Source organism: Rhinatrema bivittatum, chromosome 1, assembly GCF_901001135.1.
Source record: "Rhinatrema bivittatum chromosome 1, aRhiBiv1.1, whole genome shotgun sequence".
NCBI classification, from domain to species: domain Eukaryota; kingdom Metazoa; phylum Chordata; class Amphibia; order Gymnophiona; family Rhinatrematidae; genus Rhinatrema; species Rhinatrema bivittatum.
In genome coordinates, this window is record NC_042615.1 from 258253470 (window position 1) to 258272428 (window position 18959).

Below are 18959 nucleotides of genomic sequence, written 5' to 3' on the forward strand. Positions count from 1 at the left end.
TAGGATCGTTAAAGCCTTTCAAGTATCTGAAAGTCTGAATCATATCACCCCTGCTCCTCCTTTCCTCCAGGGTGTACATATTTAGATTCTTCAATCTCTCCTCGTATGTCATTTGATGAAGACCCTCCACCTTTCTGGTCACCCTTCTCTGTACCGCTTCCATCTTCCAAATCATTTATAAATATATTAAAAACACTGATCTCTGTACAGATCCCTAGGTTACTCCATTATTTATCTTCCTCAATTGATAAGGAAATTATCAGGTAAGTAGTAATTTCTCAATTCTGCTCTGCTTCATTTCCCCCTTTAGTCAGGTCATTGGAGTTGAGAATTCAGTGATTATCCTCAGGCAGGAGCAAAACCTAAAACCACCAGGAGGAAGGGTAAGTTCAGACTCTCCTCTGGCTCTCTCCACCATGCACACGGCAGGACTGAATAAGGCAGGTCACAGAACTTAATGAAGCTCAGCTGATTTTTTTCGACTTCTCAGGCTCAGCTGATTGGCTGCAGGCAACAGGGAAGTGAAACTGGAAGACAGTCAAGTTCCTACCTGCACAGAGATACTGTAGCTGCATGCAGGAAGGATTGATGTGCATGGCGGCATACCCACACAGCTTAGAGGGAACATTGCTTTTGATTAGCTAAAATACTTTAAAGTATTCGTTGACAATTTGGCTCATAATAGCATGGAGACCCGTTGATGTCCCTGAGGAAGTTTTTCTTAGAATCCCTGAATAATAGTAGTTTAGCAGTTTTCATTTCATACTGTGCATCCAGTAAGATGGTATAGCACAAACTTTATCTTCTCTCTCATGCACACACATGTTCATTCTCTCGTAAAACCCCTCTCTCATATACCTTTGCTTTCACACACAGTCCCTCTCTCACATGCACAGACTTTCTCCCTCATATACACACATGTATGCAGGTTCTTTCTCACAATGCTCTCACATGCAGTTACCCATGTTTATTCCCTCACATTCTCCCTGTCTCATACACATGCCCCTGCTTTCAGACATATTACCTCTGTTACATATGCAGGCTGTCTCATACATACACTGGCTCTGTATCTCCCTCAAGTGCATGCACACATTCAATTTCAAGCACTAACACAAAACATGCTTTAGTAATCTATATGTATTTTATATTTATTAGTTATGAATACTCAAGGATATAATGTTAAAAAGCAAAGAACACACAAATACATCAGATCCAGTCATTCATGTAATAACACAAATATCATTGTATTCTTTTATGAATCCTTTTTCCAGAAAGGCAGAGAAGATAACTACAGTAAAATAGCAATCCTAATCATGAGATTTGCAACAGGTGCAGAGTAGAATTAGGACAGTTCAGAGTAGTTAAACAAGCTGATTGTGATAAATTGCAGGAGAGCCTTGTAAGACTGGAAGATTGGGCATCCAAATGGCAGATGAAATTTAATGTGGACAAGTGCAAGATGTTGCATATAGGGAAAAATAACCAATACTGTAGTTACATGACATTAGGTTTCCATATTGGAGCTACCACCCAGTAAAAGATCTAGCATCATAGTGAATAATACCTTGAAATCTTTGGCTCAGTGTGCTGTGGCAGTAAAAAAAAAAAAAACCAATCAATGTTAGAAATTAGAAGAGAATAGTGAATAAAACAGAAAATGTCATAATGCTCGGTATTGCTCCATGGTGAGACTCCACCTTGAATACTGTGTACCGTTTCTGGTCACCAAATCTCAAAGATATATTTGCATTGGAGAAGATACAGAGAAGGGCAACAAAAATAATAAAGGGATGAAACAGCTCCCCTATGAGGAAAGGCTAAAGAGGTTAGGGCTGTTCAGCTTGGAGAAGAGATGGCTGAGGGGGGATATGATAGAGGCCTTGGAAATCTTGAGGGGTCCAGAACGGCTAAATGTGAATCTGTTATTTACTCTTTCAGCTAGTAGGAGGACTAGGAGGCAGTCCACGAAGGTTAGCAAGTAGCACATTTAAAACTAATCAGAAAAATTCTTTCACTCAATGCGCAATTAAGCTTTGGAATTTGTTGCCAGAGGATGTGGTTAAGGCAATTAGTGTAGCTGGGTTTTAAAAAAGGTTTGGATAATTTCTTGGAGGAGAAGTCCATTAACTGATATTAATCAGATGACGTAGGACTAGTTACTACTGTTACTGGCGTCAGTAGCATGGATCTACTTAGTGTTTGGGTACTTGCTAGGTACTTGTAGCCTGGATTGGCCACTGTTGGAAACAGGATATGGGCTTGAAGGACCCATAGTCTGACCCAGTGTGGCAATTTCTCATGTTCACATTACAACCCAATGTGCAAAAACAAAAATTTACAATCAGCTCAGTAAAAGCAAAACAAACTTCCTCCATTGCCACACACTTGTGAAGTAATACAAACCATTGGGGGGGGGAAAAAAGACACCTAGAACCTTATATGGTACCCTTATAATAAACAGCACTAACTCTCAGGACACAAAAAGCAGCAACTTTATCTATAAAAAGACAGCAATATAAATAATACGCTAGGCCCTAGAACGCTAAAATACCACTTACGGTGGTAACAGAAGAAGCCAGACTACTACAAATTGTCACAGAGAAACTATGCGCTAGCAGAAATTTTGCACCTCCCTCATACATGCAGAACACAGACAGATCCTTACCTAATCCAGAAATAAGGGACTACAAATATGCAAACAAAACTGAAATGAAGGGGTCCTTATTAAGCCACTTTGTGGCTTGGCTCAGTTTGCTGGATAAACTTACCTGCTAGCTTATTTGGGATATTCAGGCAGCATGGCAGCACCTCTCAAAATATTTGGCTATAGTTAGCCAGATAAGTTTATCAGGCTAACTTTAGGACAGCCCTGTAGCCCAATAAAGTTAGCCAGAAAAGTTATCCAGCTAATTCTGAATATCAGAGCTTATGTAAATTATCTGGCTAACTCAACTCCTCTCCAATTCACCCATTCCCTACTCCTGAGTTATCTGGCTAAAAGCTTAACCAGATAAGTCAGTTATCTGGCTATGTGGTGCCTAGTGACGCAGCCTGATATGCAGGGGCATCATGTAGCCAGATAAGTGGACCTTATCCTGCTAAGTTTTTGTTTTTTTTATCAGGCTCGGAAAGCATGAGAAATGAGACTTTGAGCAGTGGAACTCTAAAGAAAGAACAAAATACAAAATATAAGAAATTCCCATTGCCAAGAATGACATGTTTCTATTGCTACAAACTCCAAAATATTTTTTTAAACCTTTGTTTGATATTTTCATTTTTCTAATGGGTTGGTGGCAGTCTGTTTCCACTTTTCCATTGACTGTCTTTTTCTGATTCATTTTTCAGGGTCTCTTCTTTCTCCTCCTTTTTCTTCCCCACCTTCGTTACATACAGGCTCTCATTCTCACAGATGCCCTTTCACACACACTTCCACGTACACAGCCAGGCTTTGGCTCCCACACATACTCTCACACACCCACAAGCTCTGGCTCACACCTTGGTGCACACATGCTCTGGCTTCCATATGCACACAAGCATTGCACACCTATTCTCTGTCAGGGTCTTTTCTTCCCCATCCCGCAGCAGCTCATGCCTCTTCTGTACCACCCTAGAGTGAAGTCCATGGCAGACCAGGCCTCTGCATCGTCTTCCGTGGGATGTAGTCCTTTGTGGCCCAGGGCATGTCTTGAGAACAGAGAGAAATCATGTATGACCGGCCTATTTAGGGGATGCTCAATCCTCAGGCTAATTTACTCCACCTTCTGTGCTGAGGGTCTGTGGTACCCCCCCCAACTCTCGGCTCCCTGTATGATCGCACGGGTTGCACACACCACAAGCCAGCCATGAGCCTACCTGGATTTATAGTACTTGAGTCCCTATCATTAACAACTTGAGAAATTTAACTTGTTTGTTTTCTTGATAGGATGAGAAGCAAATCCTTCCTTAAAAAGTGAAAAAAGAGTAGGCCAAACAGAGAAATTATTAAAATTAATTTTACCGGGGCGCTGTCGCGTGGTCGATGAGAGCAGTCGCGTAGCTGCTGTTCTCCGATCCCCCGGGAGCCCTTATCCCGCCAAAACCAGCGCAAACGTAGCAAATCTTGTCAGAATTACCTGGGACGTGTCCCCCATCGCCGGCAACCTCGACCCGATGGCCATGAAGAGGAAGACTGCCGATTTAAGGCAGTTTTCTTATGGCAAGCTCCCCGCCCGATCCAGACAAGATGGTGGCCCTGACGGAGGAAACGCAGCAGGAGACAGTGGAGGATAACATGGCGCCTCATGAAACTAGTCCAGACAAGCCTGCAACTTCGGAGGGAACCCCCCCCTTACGCGCGAAGAGATGAGGCAGTGGTTTATAGAGTTGAGGAGAGACATGAAGCAACATAAAACAGAGATAATGGACTCGGTTGCTGAAGTAAAGGAGGGCCTGGCGGCGCTGGGGAACCAGGCAGATGAAATTGAAAATCGGGTCGACCTGCATGGAGAGGCCTTAAATACATTGCATTCTCAGGGGCTTCAACACAGTGCTGATATTACAGCGCTCCAAGAGAAAATTGAGGACCTGGAAAACAGGAATAGACGAAATAACCTTCGCATCAGGGGGGGTGCCGGATACCCAGGAATTCGCTGACGCAGCTGTGGTGGCCCAACAAATCTGTCTTCATATACTCTCCGGGAGACAAGGCAGTGCTACTGATTCACCGTCCGACATCCCGGAAATCCTATTGGATCGTGCACACAGGGCCTTGGGACAGCGCCGAGATCAGAGACCGAGGGACTTGGTAATATGCTTTCACAGCTTTCAACTTAAGGAGAAAGTCTACGCTGCCTCTCGCTTGCTGAAGGAGATAAGCTGGAAAAATCACCTTATCACCATTTTCCAAGACTTGGCTCCTATCACTTTGCAAAAGAGGTATGATCTGTGGGAAGTGACATTGGCATTGCGGGAGAAGGATATAAAATACCGATGGACATTCCCTTTGGGTTGCTATTTCAAGTTCAGGGGTTGACTTATAAGATTAAAAATAAAGTGGAGGCGCTGGAGGCCTTTCTAAAGCGCAACTCCCAGCATCATTTCAAGCTCCCCAGGAATGCGCCCACACCGGAGAGGCTGGACCCAGCTCCCAGATGGCAGCGGGCAGACAAGGGAGGGAAGAGGCTTCGGAGGCAATCTGACGTACGCCGTTCCCCGCAGCAGGATCAAGGCTTATTTCCACTGCCTAGAGGACTTACCTATTTGGTTGGCTGATTAAGAGCAGCCACGGATGCCTAATGGACAATGCCAGGTCTTGCCACTATCTGCATACTTGGCTGGGCACGGAGGTTAAAAAGGTGTACTCTGCGCTGGTTTCTCGTTTTTGTTTCGCTCAGTTTGTTATAGTTATAGGACATCACGAGGTTTATTTGTTCTTGATTACATAATCGGTGGGGTTGGGGCTGTGGGGGGGGGGGGGGGTTGCTGGCTGGTGGCTGCTGGCTGCTGACAGTCAGGCGTACACGGCCTCCACTTTAATGTATCCCAAGGAGGGCTGAAGGGATACTATAGGATTGGTGGGGAACACACTGGGACACATATTCATTCTTCTGCGAATAATGGGAATGGAGGGGATGCTTAGGGGAACCTTGTTATTAGGTGGGGTCTATTTCCAGGGTAGGGGATTTCTCATCTTCTCTTTAGGAGAGCTACTTACTTCATATGAGAGATGGCTACTAAGATTTTCTCAATCAATGTGAAGGGGCTGAACACTCAGAGGAAACGCTTGTTGCTCACCAGGGAGCTTCAGCGCCATAAGGCGGGGATAGCATTCATTCAAGAGACGCATGTGAGGAAACACCACGAAAGGCTCTTAGCTTTTCCTCAATTCCCTACCAGTTACTGGGCAGCTAGTTCTAAAGCTCAAAAATATGCTGGGGTGGGCATCTTATTTTCGCCTGTCTGTGTTCATGAGGAATTATTTAAACTGCTGGATCCCAAGGGCAGATACTTTTACCCACCCTTATTTTTAGAAAAATGTATCATTTCACTCCTTAATGTTCACTTCCCAAATACAGACCAGGTGGACTTTTTGAATCAAATTGACAAAGTTTTATTACAGCATTTAGAAGGGGACTTAGTGTTAGGGGGTGATTTTAATGCCACTTTACATCCCTCCTTGGACAATAGCACAGGTACCAGTACCGCACTTAGCTTTAGGACTCAGTGGCGCAGCTTTCTGGATAAATGGAGTGTTTTAGATATATGGAGGAAGAGGTACCCACACTCTAGATCTTACTCCTTTTATTCTCACCCTCACGGCACATACTCCAGGATTGATTATTTCTTTGTCTCCTCTCAAATGCAAAATAGGGTCCGGAAAGCGGAGATAGAACATATCACCTTGTCTGACCATGCTCCCGTCTGGATAGAGGTTGCACTACTGGACACTGATTTAGGGTAAAGGCCGTGGAGACTCAATAAGGGCTTACTTAAGGACCAGGACTTTGTTACTAAGTTTCCTCTGACTGTTAAAAACTCATCTCTTCACTCAAGCATACAATATATACTAGGTTTATTACACTACATGATCCTGAAAAGTTATCTGATTATTTTATGAATTTTAATATGTTTTGTATATGATTTTATGAACTGTCTTTGTAACTGTACAATATTGTTTGTGTATGTACTAACATGTAAACCGCCTAGACGGATAGTTCCCTACCCTTTGTGCGGTATATAAGAACTGTAAATAAATAAAATAAATAAATAATAGTCACATCTGAAACACTTTTTTCAGGAAAACCAGACTGAGGGTATGAACCCTTTAACGGTATGGGAATGCTCCAAGTCTGTCATGCGGGGACTTTTTATTTCCCAAGCGGCATATTGCAATAAGGTTCGGGAGAATACTAGGCTTGCCCTCGAAATTAAGTTAGGGGCCTTGACTAAGCAGCATAGTGCCAATCCTCAAATTCTGTTTATCATCAGTTGTTACAGGTTAAGAGCAAACTTCGGTCCTTGGACGATGAGGTTATTAGTCATCATATGCTTCTGTTAAAGCAGAAATTCTTTGAGGGAGGCAACAAAGCAGGGCGTTATCTGGCATACAAATTACGGGCTCTACGGGCACAGGCGACGATTGCCAAAATAGTTACCTCAGAGGGCTCAGCCATTACAACATCGGGTATACGACGCGCTTTTACTGATTTTTGTGCCCACCTTTATACTGCTGACGGCAAGGTGACTGACGCTGCCATTACCGATTATTTGAAATCAGTGACTTTGCCATCCCTGACCGATTCACAGAGGGCGTTTTTAGATAAGCCTATTGAGAATGCTGAGGTATTCGCTGCCATTAAACGCTTAAAGCCCGGAAAGACACCAGGCCTCGACGGCGTCACAGGTATTTATTACCGTAAATTTGCACAACTCCTGGTGGGGCCCTTGACAGACTCGTTCAACTCCTTATTACAGGGGTCGACTTTTGGATGTGACGCTAATACTGCAGGCATCACGGTGCTGCCAAAGCTGGGTAGGGACCCCACAACATGTAGTTCATATCGGCCCATCTCATTAATAAACATAGATCTTAAAATATTAGCCGGAGTCCTGGCCGCCAGGCTCAATGGAGTTCTACCAAGTTTAGTACATAACGACCAAGTGGGATTTGTCCCTGGCCGACTAGCGGCGGACAACGTTCGGAGGATAGTTGACGACATTGATTTGGTGCACGCTGAGGGGGTGCCGACTGTCCTTCTCTCCTTAGATGCTGAGAAGGCATTTGACTTAGTTCACTGGCCCTTTCTATTTCAGACACTGAAAATCATGTCATTTGGTCCATCTTTTGTGACTTGGCTGGAAAAGTTGTATGCCCATCCCCTTGCACGCGTTAAGGCTAATGGGAGTTATGGTACCCCGTTTGAGATTCAGAGGGGAACCAGACAAGGGTGTCCTTTGTCTCCCTTATTATTTGCCCTATTTTTTGAACCCTTTACTACGACCATTCGGAACTCCCAGGGGATTGTGGGCGTATGGAAGGGGGTGCACCACTTCAAGATATCCCTATTTGCTGACGATGTGATGTTCACTCTCACTGAGCCGGAGTCCTCACTTAGGGAGGTCATGTCAGAATTAACACGGTTTACCTCTGTTTCAGGTATGAAGGTTAATTATGATAAATCGGAAATCCTCAATCTCACTATGTCGACATCTGGGGTACAGTCGCTGGGGAGACAATTTCCTTTTAAATGGGCTACCACCTCCCTTAAATATTTGGGAGTTAGATTAGGATCAACAGTTAACCAATTATATAAGTTAAATTATGATCCTCTTATACAAACCATCCGCAAAGACTTAAACAATTGGCAGCATCAGATGCATTCGTGGTTGGGTCGACTCGCCATAATTAAAATGAACATCTTGCCCAGATTTTTATATTTGTTTACCACGATCCCCATCTACTTGCATACCTCTATATTACAGAAATGGCAGCAAATTCTATGCATCTATATTTGGCGCAAACGTCCTCCCAGGGTGGCCAGGAAGACATTGTACAGGACGAAACCTCAGGGGGGAGTCCAGTTACCTAACTTGCTGTGGTACTATCTAGCGGCGCAGCTTTGGGCTTTGGTAGCTATCCACCGCACAACTGATATACCGCAATGGGTGCTACTGGAACAGGCACTAGTAGGGAAGGTTCCCATATCGGCTCTTCCCTGGCAACCACATTTGACTTGGGGAACTATTGCACATACACCATTCGCGCTCCGCACCACACTCAAGGTATGGTTTCAATGGAAGGCTAAGCTGGTGGGGCCTGAAAGGTACTCGACTATGGCTCATCTTTATACAAACACTGTTTACCCCATTCATGATAATTCTGCGACTGTGAAACTGTGGGCGTCACTGGGTATTACCAGACTGGTACATGTGCAGCACCAGGGGTCTCTGATGTCTCTTGAACAATTAGGTAACCAATATTCTGTGAGTGGAGGGGATTTCTTGCATTACGCCAAACTTTATCATTTTGTCCAGCGAGGGTTAAGGGGGGGATTTCTGAAGCTGACAGGGACACTGTTCGAGACCTACTTTAAATGTGCTTCTACTATAAGAGGTGTCATTTCCAAGATATACGGCCTTTTTAATGGGCTCCTGAAGGAGACTCCTCGTCACCGTGAGCTATGGGAAATGGATTTTCAATGCCAATTAGCAGACCGAGACTGGGATTCTATCTACTCTTTAGCCCACAAATGCTCTGTCTCGGCTGGCTTACAAGAAAATTGTTATAAACTAATCTATCGGTGGCATTACACGCCAGAGCGGCTCCACAAGTTTCGGCCAATGTTATCTAACCTATGTTGGCGGGACTGCGGCCATATTGGTACCTACTACCATATATGGTGGGAATGCCCTAAAGTGGCACAAGTTTGGCAGGTGGTGTTAGGATGGCTCTCAGCGATCGTTTTGGCCCCGGTGAGAGCCGAACCCTGGCATGCGCTTTTAGGTCTTCCTCTAACTGAGCACAATAAAGACACACAAAGGTTTTTGTTACAAGTTTTTATTGCAGCTCGTTCTGAAATAGTATTCCACTGGAAAGGAGCTAGCGCTCCTAGTTTAGCTAAAATCCAATATAGACTGCACACCTATTACCAACTTAGCAGACTCACTGCAGTACTTAGACCGGCTAGTAGCGTTTGAAAGAATGTGGGGATATTACACCAAATGGCTTGACCTTCAGGCTCTACCTTCATAAACGAATGACGCTGAAGCTATTGTAATTTTCATTGAGTATTTTAGCCCAACATGATCCAATGGTTATACCCTCCTGATGGCTTCTTTACCAACGCTTATTTCCTTGTGAGACCACTTCACATTGGACAGCAGTGGGAGTATCACCATCTATGTCCTCACTTTCCTTGTATCCTTTATCATGCCCCTTTCCTTTCTTTTTCATTCTAGTTTCTCTCCATTACCCTCTTAGTTTTTTATTCTAACATAATTTTCCCTATGATCATATGATCCCAGTTGTGCTTGGGGTGGGGTGAGTGTATAACCGACAAAATTGGTCAATCTTGGTTATGAATTGTTTCATCTTGATGTATGCGGTTCCTATCAAGGTGCACTTATTGTTATGGTTTATGCTTTATATGTTATGTGTGATAATGTTTTGTACTATCTTTTTGAATTGATTGACAATAAAAATCTTTAAATACAAAAAAAAAATAATAATTTTACCATTACTACAGAATCCTCTAGTACTGGAACTTGCAGCAGTGTTTTTGTACTGATGTAGCTGTTGCCAGTCAGTGGTACCTGAGTGAAAAGCAGTGTGCTAAGATCACTTGCAAATATGTAGTTGCTGCAGTTTTAATTGGCCTTGAAAGATTTTCAGACTTGTAAATAGTTAATGATTTTTTATATGCTTACTGTCCTTCAGGTGATTTTAAAATCCTATCGTGTTCATACTTTGTATATTTCTTTTAGTGAACATGAGCCTTCCAGCAGCCTTAGAAATGTCATGGTATACAGTCTGTGTTCCATTCAAAGATTTGTATTCTTTGCTAATGTATTTTCTCCCAGGACAAGCAGGATGGTAGTCCTCACATCCTATCACGGAATACTTTTGTCAAAATTTCTAGAACTTTGACTGGCACACTGAGCATGCCACTAACGCTATGGCCACCAGGGGTCCCCCTTTAGTCTCTTTTTTTTTTCCACGCAGCAGTTGCCGCTGGTTTAGGAACTCTGAGAAATTTCTCACAACTTTCCTCACAGAAATATTTGAAGTTTAACTTCTTAAAAAATCCCTCACCGGGGTCCCCCATCGCGCTCCATTCCTCCAATGCTTGGTAAATGTTGCCGGGGTTGCTTGGTAAATGTTACCTCCCAGTGCCCGATGGTCACCAACCATGCACCTGCCATTTATTTTCGGCATGGCGACCGGATTTAGGAAATGCCCCAAGTGTCCGAGGACCATGTCCATAATGGACTCGCATAATGTTTGCATTATGTGCTTATGTCCCTCGCACGACGTCACTCGATGCCCCAGTTGCGCACAAATGACCCCCAAAGGCCGGCATGCTCGACTGGACAAGATGGAGCAGTTGTTTGCGTCAAAATGCTCTGCTCCATCGATTCCAGCTCAAGTGGCTCCGACCGTAGAGGGTCCATCGACCTCAGAGACTCCTTGCCAGCAACATCGCGGAGCGGGTGACCGTCAGTCACAGACACCCTCGAAGGCTTCGGTTTCATCGTTCTCTGTGCCGGAGAAGGACCGGACCGAGCAGTGAGGGAAACATGGTCACTGGCACTGACGTGCATCCCCGCCCGGTGCTGGCACTGATACCACAGCGGACTCTATTCCTACCAAGCCACCTGCGAAGAGGGCCCAGGGAGAGGAGCCCCTATACTCCTCTGGACCCGGATCCCGAGGCGTTCCCTGCCAATATCGGTGCCAGGTACTGACCCTCCACAGATTGCTGTGGAGCATCCAGTAACCCCTAGCCTGCTTCCTACCCCAGGAGCAGTGCTATCAATGCCAGCCTTCAGGGAGGAATTGGACAAACCGGTCCACAAGACAGTGCTCAATGCCCTCTGGGGCTTTGTCGCCATTGGCGCTGGAACCGGCACTCTCAATGTTCGCACCGCTCCTCGCGCGCCTGGACACCCTCATCGGTGCCCTGCAGACTCAATTCATGCCGTCGGATACGCTGGCATCGAGTCGACCATCGAGGCCTTCCCGGGTCCCGATTCCCATACTGGGTTCCTCGGACGAAGGAGGAGCTTCCAGCCCGATCCCTGCAAGGGCACCACTGATGCCGGAGCCTGTTCCACGGTCATTGGGGCTGTCTGTGCCTAAGCGTACCTCATCCGCTTCAGGGCCCTCGAAGCCGGCACCGACTTTTTTGATGCCGGTGCTGCATCCATTGATGCCACCTCGATATCAATCGATGCCTTCTTGCCCTCTAGGCTCTGGTATCCTTCCTCCCTCAATTACCAGCAGGTGAGGAAGAAACTCCCTATGATCCATGGGAAGATGCATCCTCAGACCATTCTTCATCCAAGGAATTGCTTTCAGAGCCTTCACCCCCTGAAGAAAGGCGTCGATCTCCTCCTGAAGACCCTCCATTGCCAGCTTTGTCAAGGAGATGTCTGAAACTAAACCATTTTCATTGGTGACGGAGGAAGACACTCATCACAAGATGCTGGAGGTCTTACAATTTGTAGATGCTCCAGAAGAGGTAATGGCGATACCAGTATATGATGTACTGCTTGACCTCTTGTGCACCGTTTGTGGGACCATTCAGGTACTGTACCTCCAGTCAACAGAGACAGATGCTACATACCTGGTTTAACAATCCCCAGGCTTTCAAAAGAGCCAGCTGCCCCACCATTCTGTAGTGGTGGAATCAGCCCGAAAGAAGGCTAAAAGATCCCGTCCATACTCCTCTGCTCCTCCTTGTAAAGAACAGAAGGCAAGTCTGGTTTCCCATACTTCTCTGTCCAGGAACCCATTTGCCTGGGCACAGCGCCCAACCTCACAACACACAATCACGGCAAGTTACGCCATCCGAACCTTCAGACCCTATCTCTGATGGCCTGGATGTTGAAAGGTTGAGGGGTTGTAGTATCAACCTTTCTACTAGCGTCTCTCAAGTCCTTGTAGCTTCATGTAAGCCTTCCATGCGGAAGTCTTACCTTTCTAAATGGAAAAGGTTTACAGGGTGGTGCATACAAAAGGACCTTAACCTCTTTTCTTGCCCCACACCAGCACTCTTGGATTATCTCTGGCACCTCTCGGATTCTGGCCTACAGATTTCCTCCATACGAGTACATTTCAGCGCTGTCTCTGCTTATCATCAAGGAGTAGGGGATGCACCGATAACTGCTCAACCCCTGGTGACTCGATTTATGAGAGGCTTAAATTCAGCTTAAGCAACCTCTATGACTACCGGTTGTGGCATGAGACCTCAACGTGGTGCTTGCACGGCTCATGCATTCTCCTTTTGAGCTACTGAACTCCTGCAAACTCCGATATCTTACCTGGAAAGTAATTTTCCTAGTAGCAATCATATCTGCTCGCAGAGTAAGTGAGTTCCAGGCCCTTGTGATCTACTCATCTTACACAAGGTTCCTCCATGACCTCATCCAGGTGAGCGAGCTCTACACACCTTGGACTGTAAGTGTGCGCTTGCATTTTGACAAAAACAAGCTTGGAGTTCCAGTGGGCAAGCAAACTCTCTCCAACTGGTTGGCAGATTGTATTGAATTCTGCTACCAACAAGCAGGCCTTCCACTTCAGGGACGAGTGAAGGCACACTCAGGTCCATGGCAACGTCTGTAGCACACTACCACTCAGTACCGATTGCCGACATCTGCAGGGCTGTGACATGGAGCTCTCTCCACACCTTCACAGCTCACTACTGTCTAGACAGGGCTGGACAACAAGACTCTGTCTTTGGCCAGTCTGTCTTAAGGAATTTATTCCCAGTGTAGAAACCCAACTCGTCCTACCTCGACCAGCTGTGAATTTCAGGCTGCCTCATCCTTGCCAACAGCACCCCAGTTGTTATGCCTGTTGCAAGTATTGTGTGTCTGTTGGCCTGATTCATATGACTCAGCCTATAGCTTGCTATTTACCCATATGTAAGGACTACCATCCTGCTTGTCCTGGGAGAAAGAGTTGCTTACCTGTAACAGGTGTTCTTCCAGGACAGCAGGATGTTAGTCCTTACAAAACCCGCCCGCCACCCCGCAAAGTTGGGTTCAGTAATGTTTTCTTATTTTACTTTTCGCTCGTACTTTTTGATACAAATGAGACTGAAGGGGGACCCCTGGTGGCCACAGGGTTAGTGGCATGCTGGGCATGCTCAGTGTGCCCATCAAAGTTCTAGAAACCTTGACAAAAGTATTCTGTGATAGGGCTCCATCTGATGATGTCACCCATATGTGAGGACTAACATCCTGCTGTCCTGGGATAACACCTGTTACAGGTAAGCAACTCTGCTTTCCTAGCGTGTAGGCAGATGGACTCATTACAAATGGGTATAGTGTGCTCGTGCTAGCAGTTGGAGACGGATCTGACGCCAGCACGTGGTACATATACCCCTGCAGGAAGTGCAGCAACTCAGTAATTTCCGTCTCCAAAGCAGTTTGGAGCTACCTTACGCTTGCTGAGCGTTTTTCCAAAATTATATCGACTAAATTCTTAGAAGAAATCCTGAAGACGAGCCCCGCACTGCTGCGGTGTTACCCTCGGGTCCCTCCCCCAGTTGAGTTTCCCGAGGTGATTTCCGTGGTCCCTCGGAGGTAAGCGCCTCGGTCCGGTGGCCGGATCGCGGCAGGGACCTAGCCCCCCGAGTGAGAAGGGCTCGGGCACGGCATAGAGGCAGCCTCGGTCCCGGTGAGGACTTAGCCCCCGAGTGAGACGAGTTCGGGCGCGGCTTAGAGGCAGCGCGTGCACTTCCTCGAGCGCAGCGGTGACAGTACTTACCCTCTCCCCCCGCAGCCGGGAAGTGCCGAAGATCAGGTAAGGCGTACATCTTTACTTTACTGGTCTCCGAAGAGCGAGGATTAGCGGGGTCTGCCTACGTGGCAGCCCGCCAAGGAGGTCGCCATTTTGCCTGCCTGCTCGTCGTCGCCAGCCCTGGTTCGCCACCTCGATCTACGCAGGGCGACGGGTGCGTATGTTAGGCTCCCGAAGATATTTGGGCGCCCATTGCTTGCGTTAAGCGCCCGTTGCTAGCACGTTCCTAAGCGCACGCTGATACGCGCACGTGGATAGGCGCCCGCTGATAGGCGCACGTTCCTAAGCGCAGGTTACTAAGCGCCCGCTGATAGGCGCCCGCTGATAGGCGCACATTCATAAGTGCTCATTGATAGGAGATTAGACGCGATGGAGCGCATGAGAGCCCATGCGGCCGCAGAGCCGGCACCTCCAGAATCTGGCATAAGAGCTCTAGGCCTCTGCTCAGCATGCCACCTCAGAGCCACGCAGAGCGAGGAAGCAGACTCCCTATGTGCCCAATGTGAGGAGGCCCTGGGAGTTCCAGGCCAGGGCCGGTCTCAGCCCAGTTTGACTGCCAGTTCCTCAGGGAACACCCCGAACCTAGCAGGCCGCGGCGAGCAGCCAGGGAACCCCACAGACCTGGTGCCCCTACGGCTAGAACCTGCTTCCCTCTCCTGGGTGGAATTATTCAAGGGGATTCATGCCTTCGTCAAGATGCAGTCTGATCCCCGACCGGACCCATACGTACCGGGTGACCCGGCCCCGGGACCCTCAAGACCTACACATGGCCACCCGGAAGCCCCACTTATGGGGACTCTGATTTCTCTGAGGAAGATGGAGAGCCCCCCGAGGAGGGGGAACTCCCCTCGGGGATAGAACCGTATCGAACCATGAGACGCTTCTTTCCTAAGGAGGATCTTCCAGACCTGGTCTCTCAATGCCTGTCGGAGCTGGCTATCCCGGGCCAGGGCACCCCAGGGGAACCCAGGATAAACGCCCTGCTAGAGGGCCTGCGTCCAACGGCTCACCATTTTCCCCTTCTACAAGCAGTACAGCAGTTAATCGATCTGGAGTGGAATGCGCCGGAGGCTTCATTCAAAGGGGGTCGGGCTTTGTCCAGCATGTACCCCCTAGACCCGGCAACCAAGGAGCTGCTGGCGTGCCAGATGGTAGACGCCATAGTTAGCGCAATTGTGAAGCGCACCACCATTCCGGTGGAGGGAGGGGCGGCCCTCCAGGATACACATGACCGGCGCATGGACGCCATTCTGAAACAAGCCTTTGAGGTGGCAGCCATGTCCCTACGAATTGCGACCTGCTGCACCGTGGTGACGCGCTCCTGCTTATCACAAGCCAGGAACAACACCCCAGGAGAAGAAATGGAATCAGCCCTCTCATTCCTCACTGACGCTGCCTCCGACCTAGTCCATACAGCAGCCAAGGGAGTGTCATCCTCAGTGGCAGCCAGAAGACACCTCTGGCTCGAAATTGGTCAGCCGACTCCTCCTCCAAGACTCGCCTTACAAGAATGCCCTTTAAGGGATCCCTCGAGAAGCTGGCTAATTAATGGGGCGCATCTCCATTACCCCATCTACCTGAAGACAGGTCAAGGAGGACCCAGCGCCCTTTTCCTAGACCATCCAGAGGTAGAAGCTCTCCACGCTTCAATCCTTACAGGGCTTGCTACCAACCTCCTCGTTCTCAGACCAGAAGCCAGTCCTTTCAGACGAGGCACAGCAAGAGGGGAACCAGCTCGGGGTCTGGTCCCGGCCGCACCCCACAATGAGAATCAGCCGACCCATCTGGGGAAAGAAGCCATAGGGGGCAGGCTAACCCTAATTTACCGCAGGTGGGTCGAGATTACTTCGGACCAGTGGGTCCTCACCATTGTCCGGGAAGGGTATTACCTGGACTTCCTTCATCTCCCTCCGGACAAGTTTGTGGAATCGCCTTGTCCGCCCCTCAAGAGGGTGGTGCTGGCAGCTACCTTGGAGAGACTCCTGTCCCTAAAAGCCATAATCCCAGTGCCTGCATGGGACATAAATTCTGGGCATTACTCCATTTATTTCATTGTCCCCAAGAAGGGGGGCACCTTCAGACCCGTTCTGGACCTCAAGTTAGTCAACCACCACTTACGGGTCCCAAGATTTCGCATGGAAACTCTGCGGTCAGTCCGAAGTGCAATTCAGCCAGGGGAGTATTTCACATCCCTGGATCTCTGAGGCCTATTTGCATATCCCAATTCATCGGGATCACCAGCATTACTTACGCTTCAAAGTCCTGGATCAGCACTTTCAGTTCCGGGCTCTACCCTTCGGGTTAGCCAACGCGCCACGGACCTTTACCAAGGTAATAGTAGTGGTGGCGGCGTCCCTCAGGAAGGAAGGCATTCTCGTCCATCCCTACCTAGACAATTGGCTGATCAGGGCAAAGTCACCGGAGGATCTAATTCTCAGTGGAGCACAGGACTTGGTGAGAGAGGTAACTGTGGTGGGGCCGCTTGGCAATAGTGATCATAATATGATCAAATTTGATTTAATGACTGGAAAAGGAACAGTGTGCAAATCCAAGGCTCTCGTGCTAAACTTTCAAAAGGGAAACTTTGATAAAATGAGAAAAATTGTTAGAAAAAAATTGAAAGGAGCAGCTACAAAAGTAGAAAATGTCCAAGAGGCGTGGTCATTGTTAAATACCATTCTAGAAGCACAGTCCAGATGTATTCCACACATTAAGAAAGGTTGAAAGAAGGCAAAACGATTACCGGCATGGTTAAAAGGGGAGGTGAAAGAAGCTATTTTAGCCAAAAGATCTTCATTCAAAAATTGGAAGAAGGATCCAACAGAAGAAAATAGGATAAAGCATAAACATTGGCAAGTTAAATGTAAGACATTGATAAGACAGGCTAAGAGAGAATTTGAAAAGAAGTTGACTGTAAAGGCAAAAAATCACAGTAAAAACTTTTAAAAATATATCCGAAGCAGAAAGCCTGTGAGGGAGTCAGTTGGACCGTTAGATGATCGAGGGGTTAAAGGGGCACTTAGAGAAGATAAGGCCATCGCGGAAAGATTAAATGATTTCTTTGCTTCGGTGTTTACTGAAGAGGATGTTGGGGAGGTACCCGTAATGGAGAAGGTTTTCATGGGTAATGATTCAGATGGACTGAATCAAATCACGGTGAACCTAGAAGATGTGGTAGGCCTGATTGACAAAATGAAGAGTAGTAAATCACCTGGACCGGATGGTATACACCCCAGAGTTCTGAAGGAACTAAAAAATGAAATTTCAGACCTATTAGTAAAAATTTGTAACTTATCATTAAAATCATCCATTGTACCTGAAGACTGGAGGATAGCAAATGTAACCCCAATATTTAAAAAGGGCTCCAGGGGCGATCCGGGAAACTACAGACCGGTTAGCCTGACTTCAGTGCCAGGAAAAATAGTGGAAAGTGTTCTAAACATCAAAATCACAGAACATATAGAAAGACATGGTTTAATGGAACAAAGTCAGCATGGCTTTACCCAGGGCAAGTCTTGCCTCACAAATCTGCTTCACTTTTTTGAAGGAGTTAATAAACATGTGGATAAAGGTGAACCGGTAGATATAGTATACTTGGATTTTCAGAAGGCGTTTGACAAAGTTCCTCAGAGAGGCCTCTAGGAAAAGTAAAAAGTCATGGGATAGGTGGCGATGTCCTTTCGTGGATTGCAAACTGGCTAAAAGACAGGAAACAGAGAGTAGGATTAAATGGGCAATTTTCTCAGTGGAAGGGAGTGGACAGTGGAGTGCCTCAGGGATCTGTATTGGGACCCTTACTGTTCAATATATTTATAAATGATCTGGAAAGAAATACGACGAGTGAGATAATCAAATTTGCAGATGACACAAAATTGTTCAGAGTAATTAAATCACAAGCAGATTGTGATAAATTGCAGGAAGACCTTGTGAGACTGGAAAATTGGGCATCCAAATGGCAGATGAAATTTAATGTGGATAAGTGCAAGGTGATGCATATAGGGAAAAATAACCCATGCTATAATTACACGATGTTGGGTTCCATATTAGGTGCTACAACCCAAGAAAGAGATCTAGGTGTCATAGTAGATAACACACTGAAATCGTCAGTGCAGTGTGCTGCAGCAGTCAAAAAAGCAAACAGAATGTTGGGAATAATTAGAAAAGGAATGGTGAATAAAACGGAAAATGTCATAATGCCTCTGTATCGCTCCATGGTGAGACCGCACCTTGAATACTGTGTACAATTCTGGTCGCCGCATCTCAAAAAAGATATAATTGCGATGGAGAAGGTACAGAGAAGGGCTACCAAAATGATAAGGGGAATGGAACAACTCCCCTATGAGGAAAGACTAAAGAGGTTAGGACTTTTCAGCTTAGAGAAGAGACTACTGAGGGGGGATATGATAGAGGTGTTTAAAATCATGAGGTCTAGAACGGGTAGATGTGAATCGGTTAT

General features: G+C 46.7%; 1 protein-coding gene across 2 annotated transcripts in view; it reads left to right on the forward strand.

Annotated features, from left to right (window-relative positions):
- The window catches only part of ATRN (attractin), a 504108-nt gene that overhangs the window by 359990 nt on the left and 125159 nt on the right, over positions 1-18959 (forward strand). The window contains exon 25 of one of the 2 annotated variants that reach the window (XM_029594059.1): positions 6349-6700. The exons of the other annotated variant lie outside the window; for it this stretch is intronic. Within the exon in view, the coding sequence (XP_029449919.1) occupies positions 6349-6387 (39 nt within the window). The 3' untranslated portion in view covers positions 6388-6700. Of the gene's footprint in view, positions 1-6348; positions 6701-18959 lie in introns of those variants that run through there. 2 annotated transcript variants of the gene reach the window in all.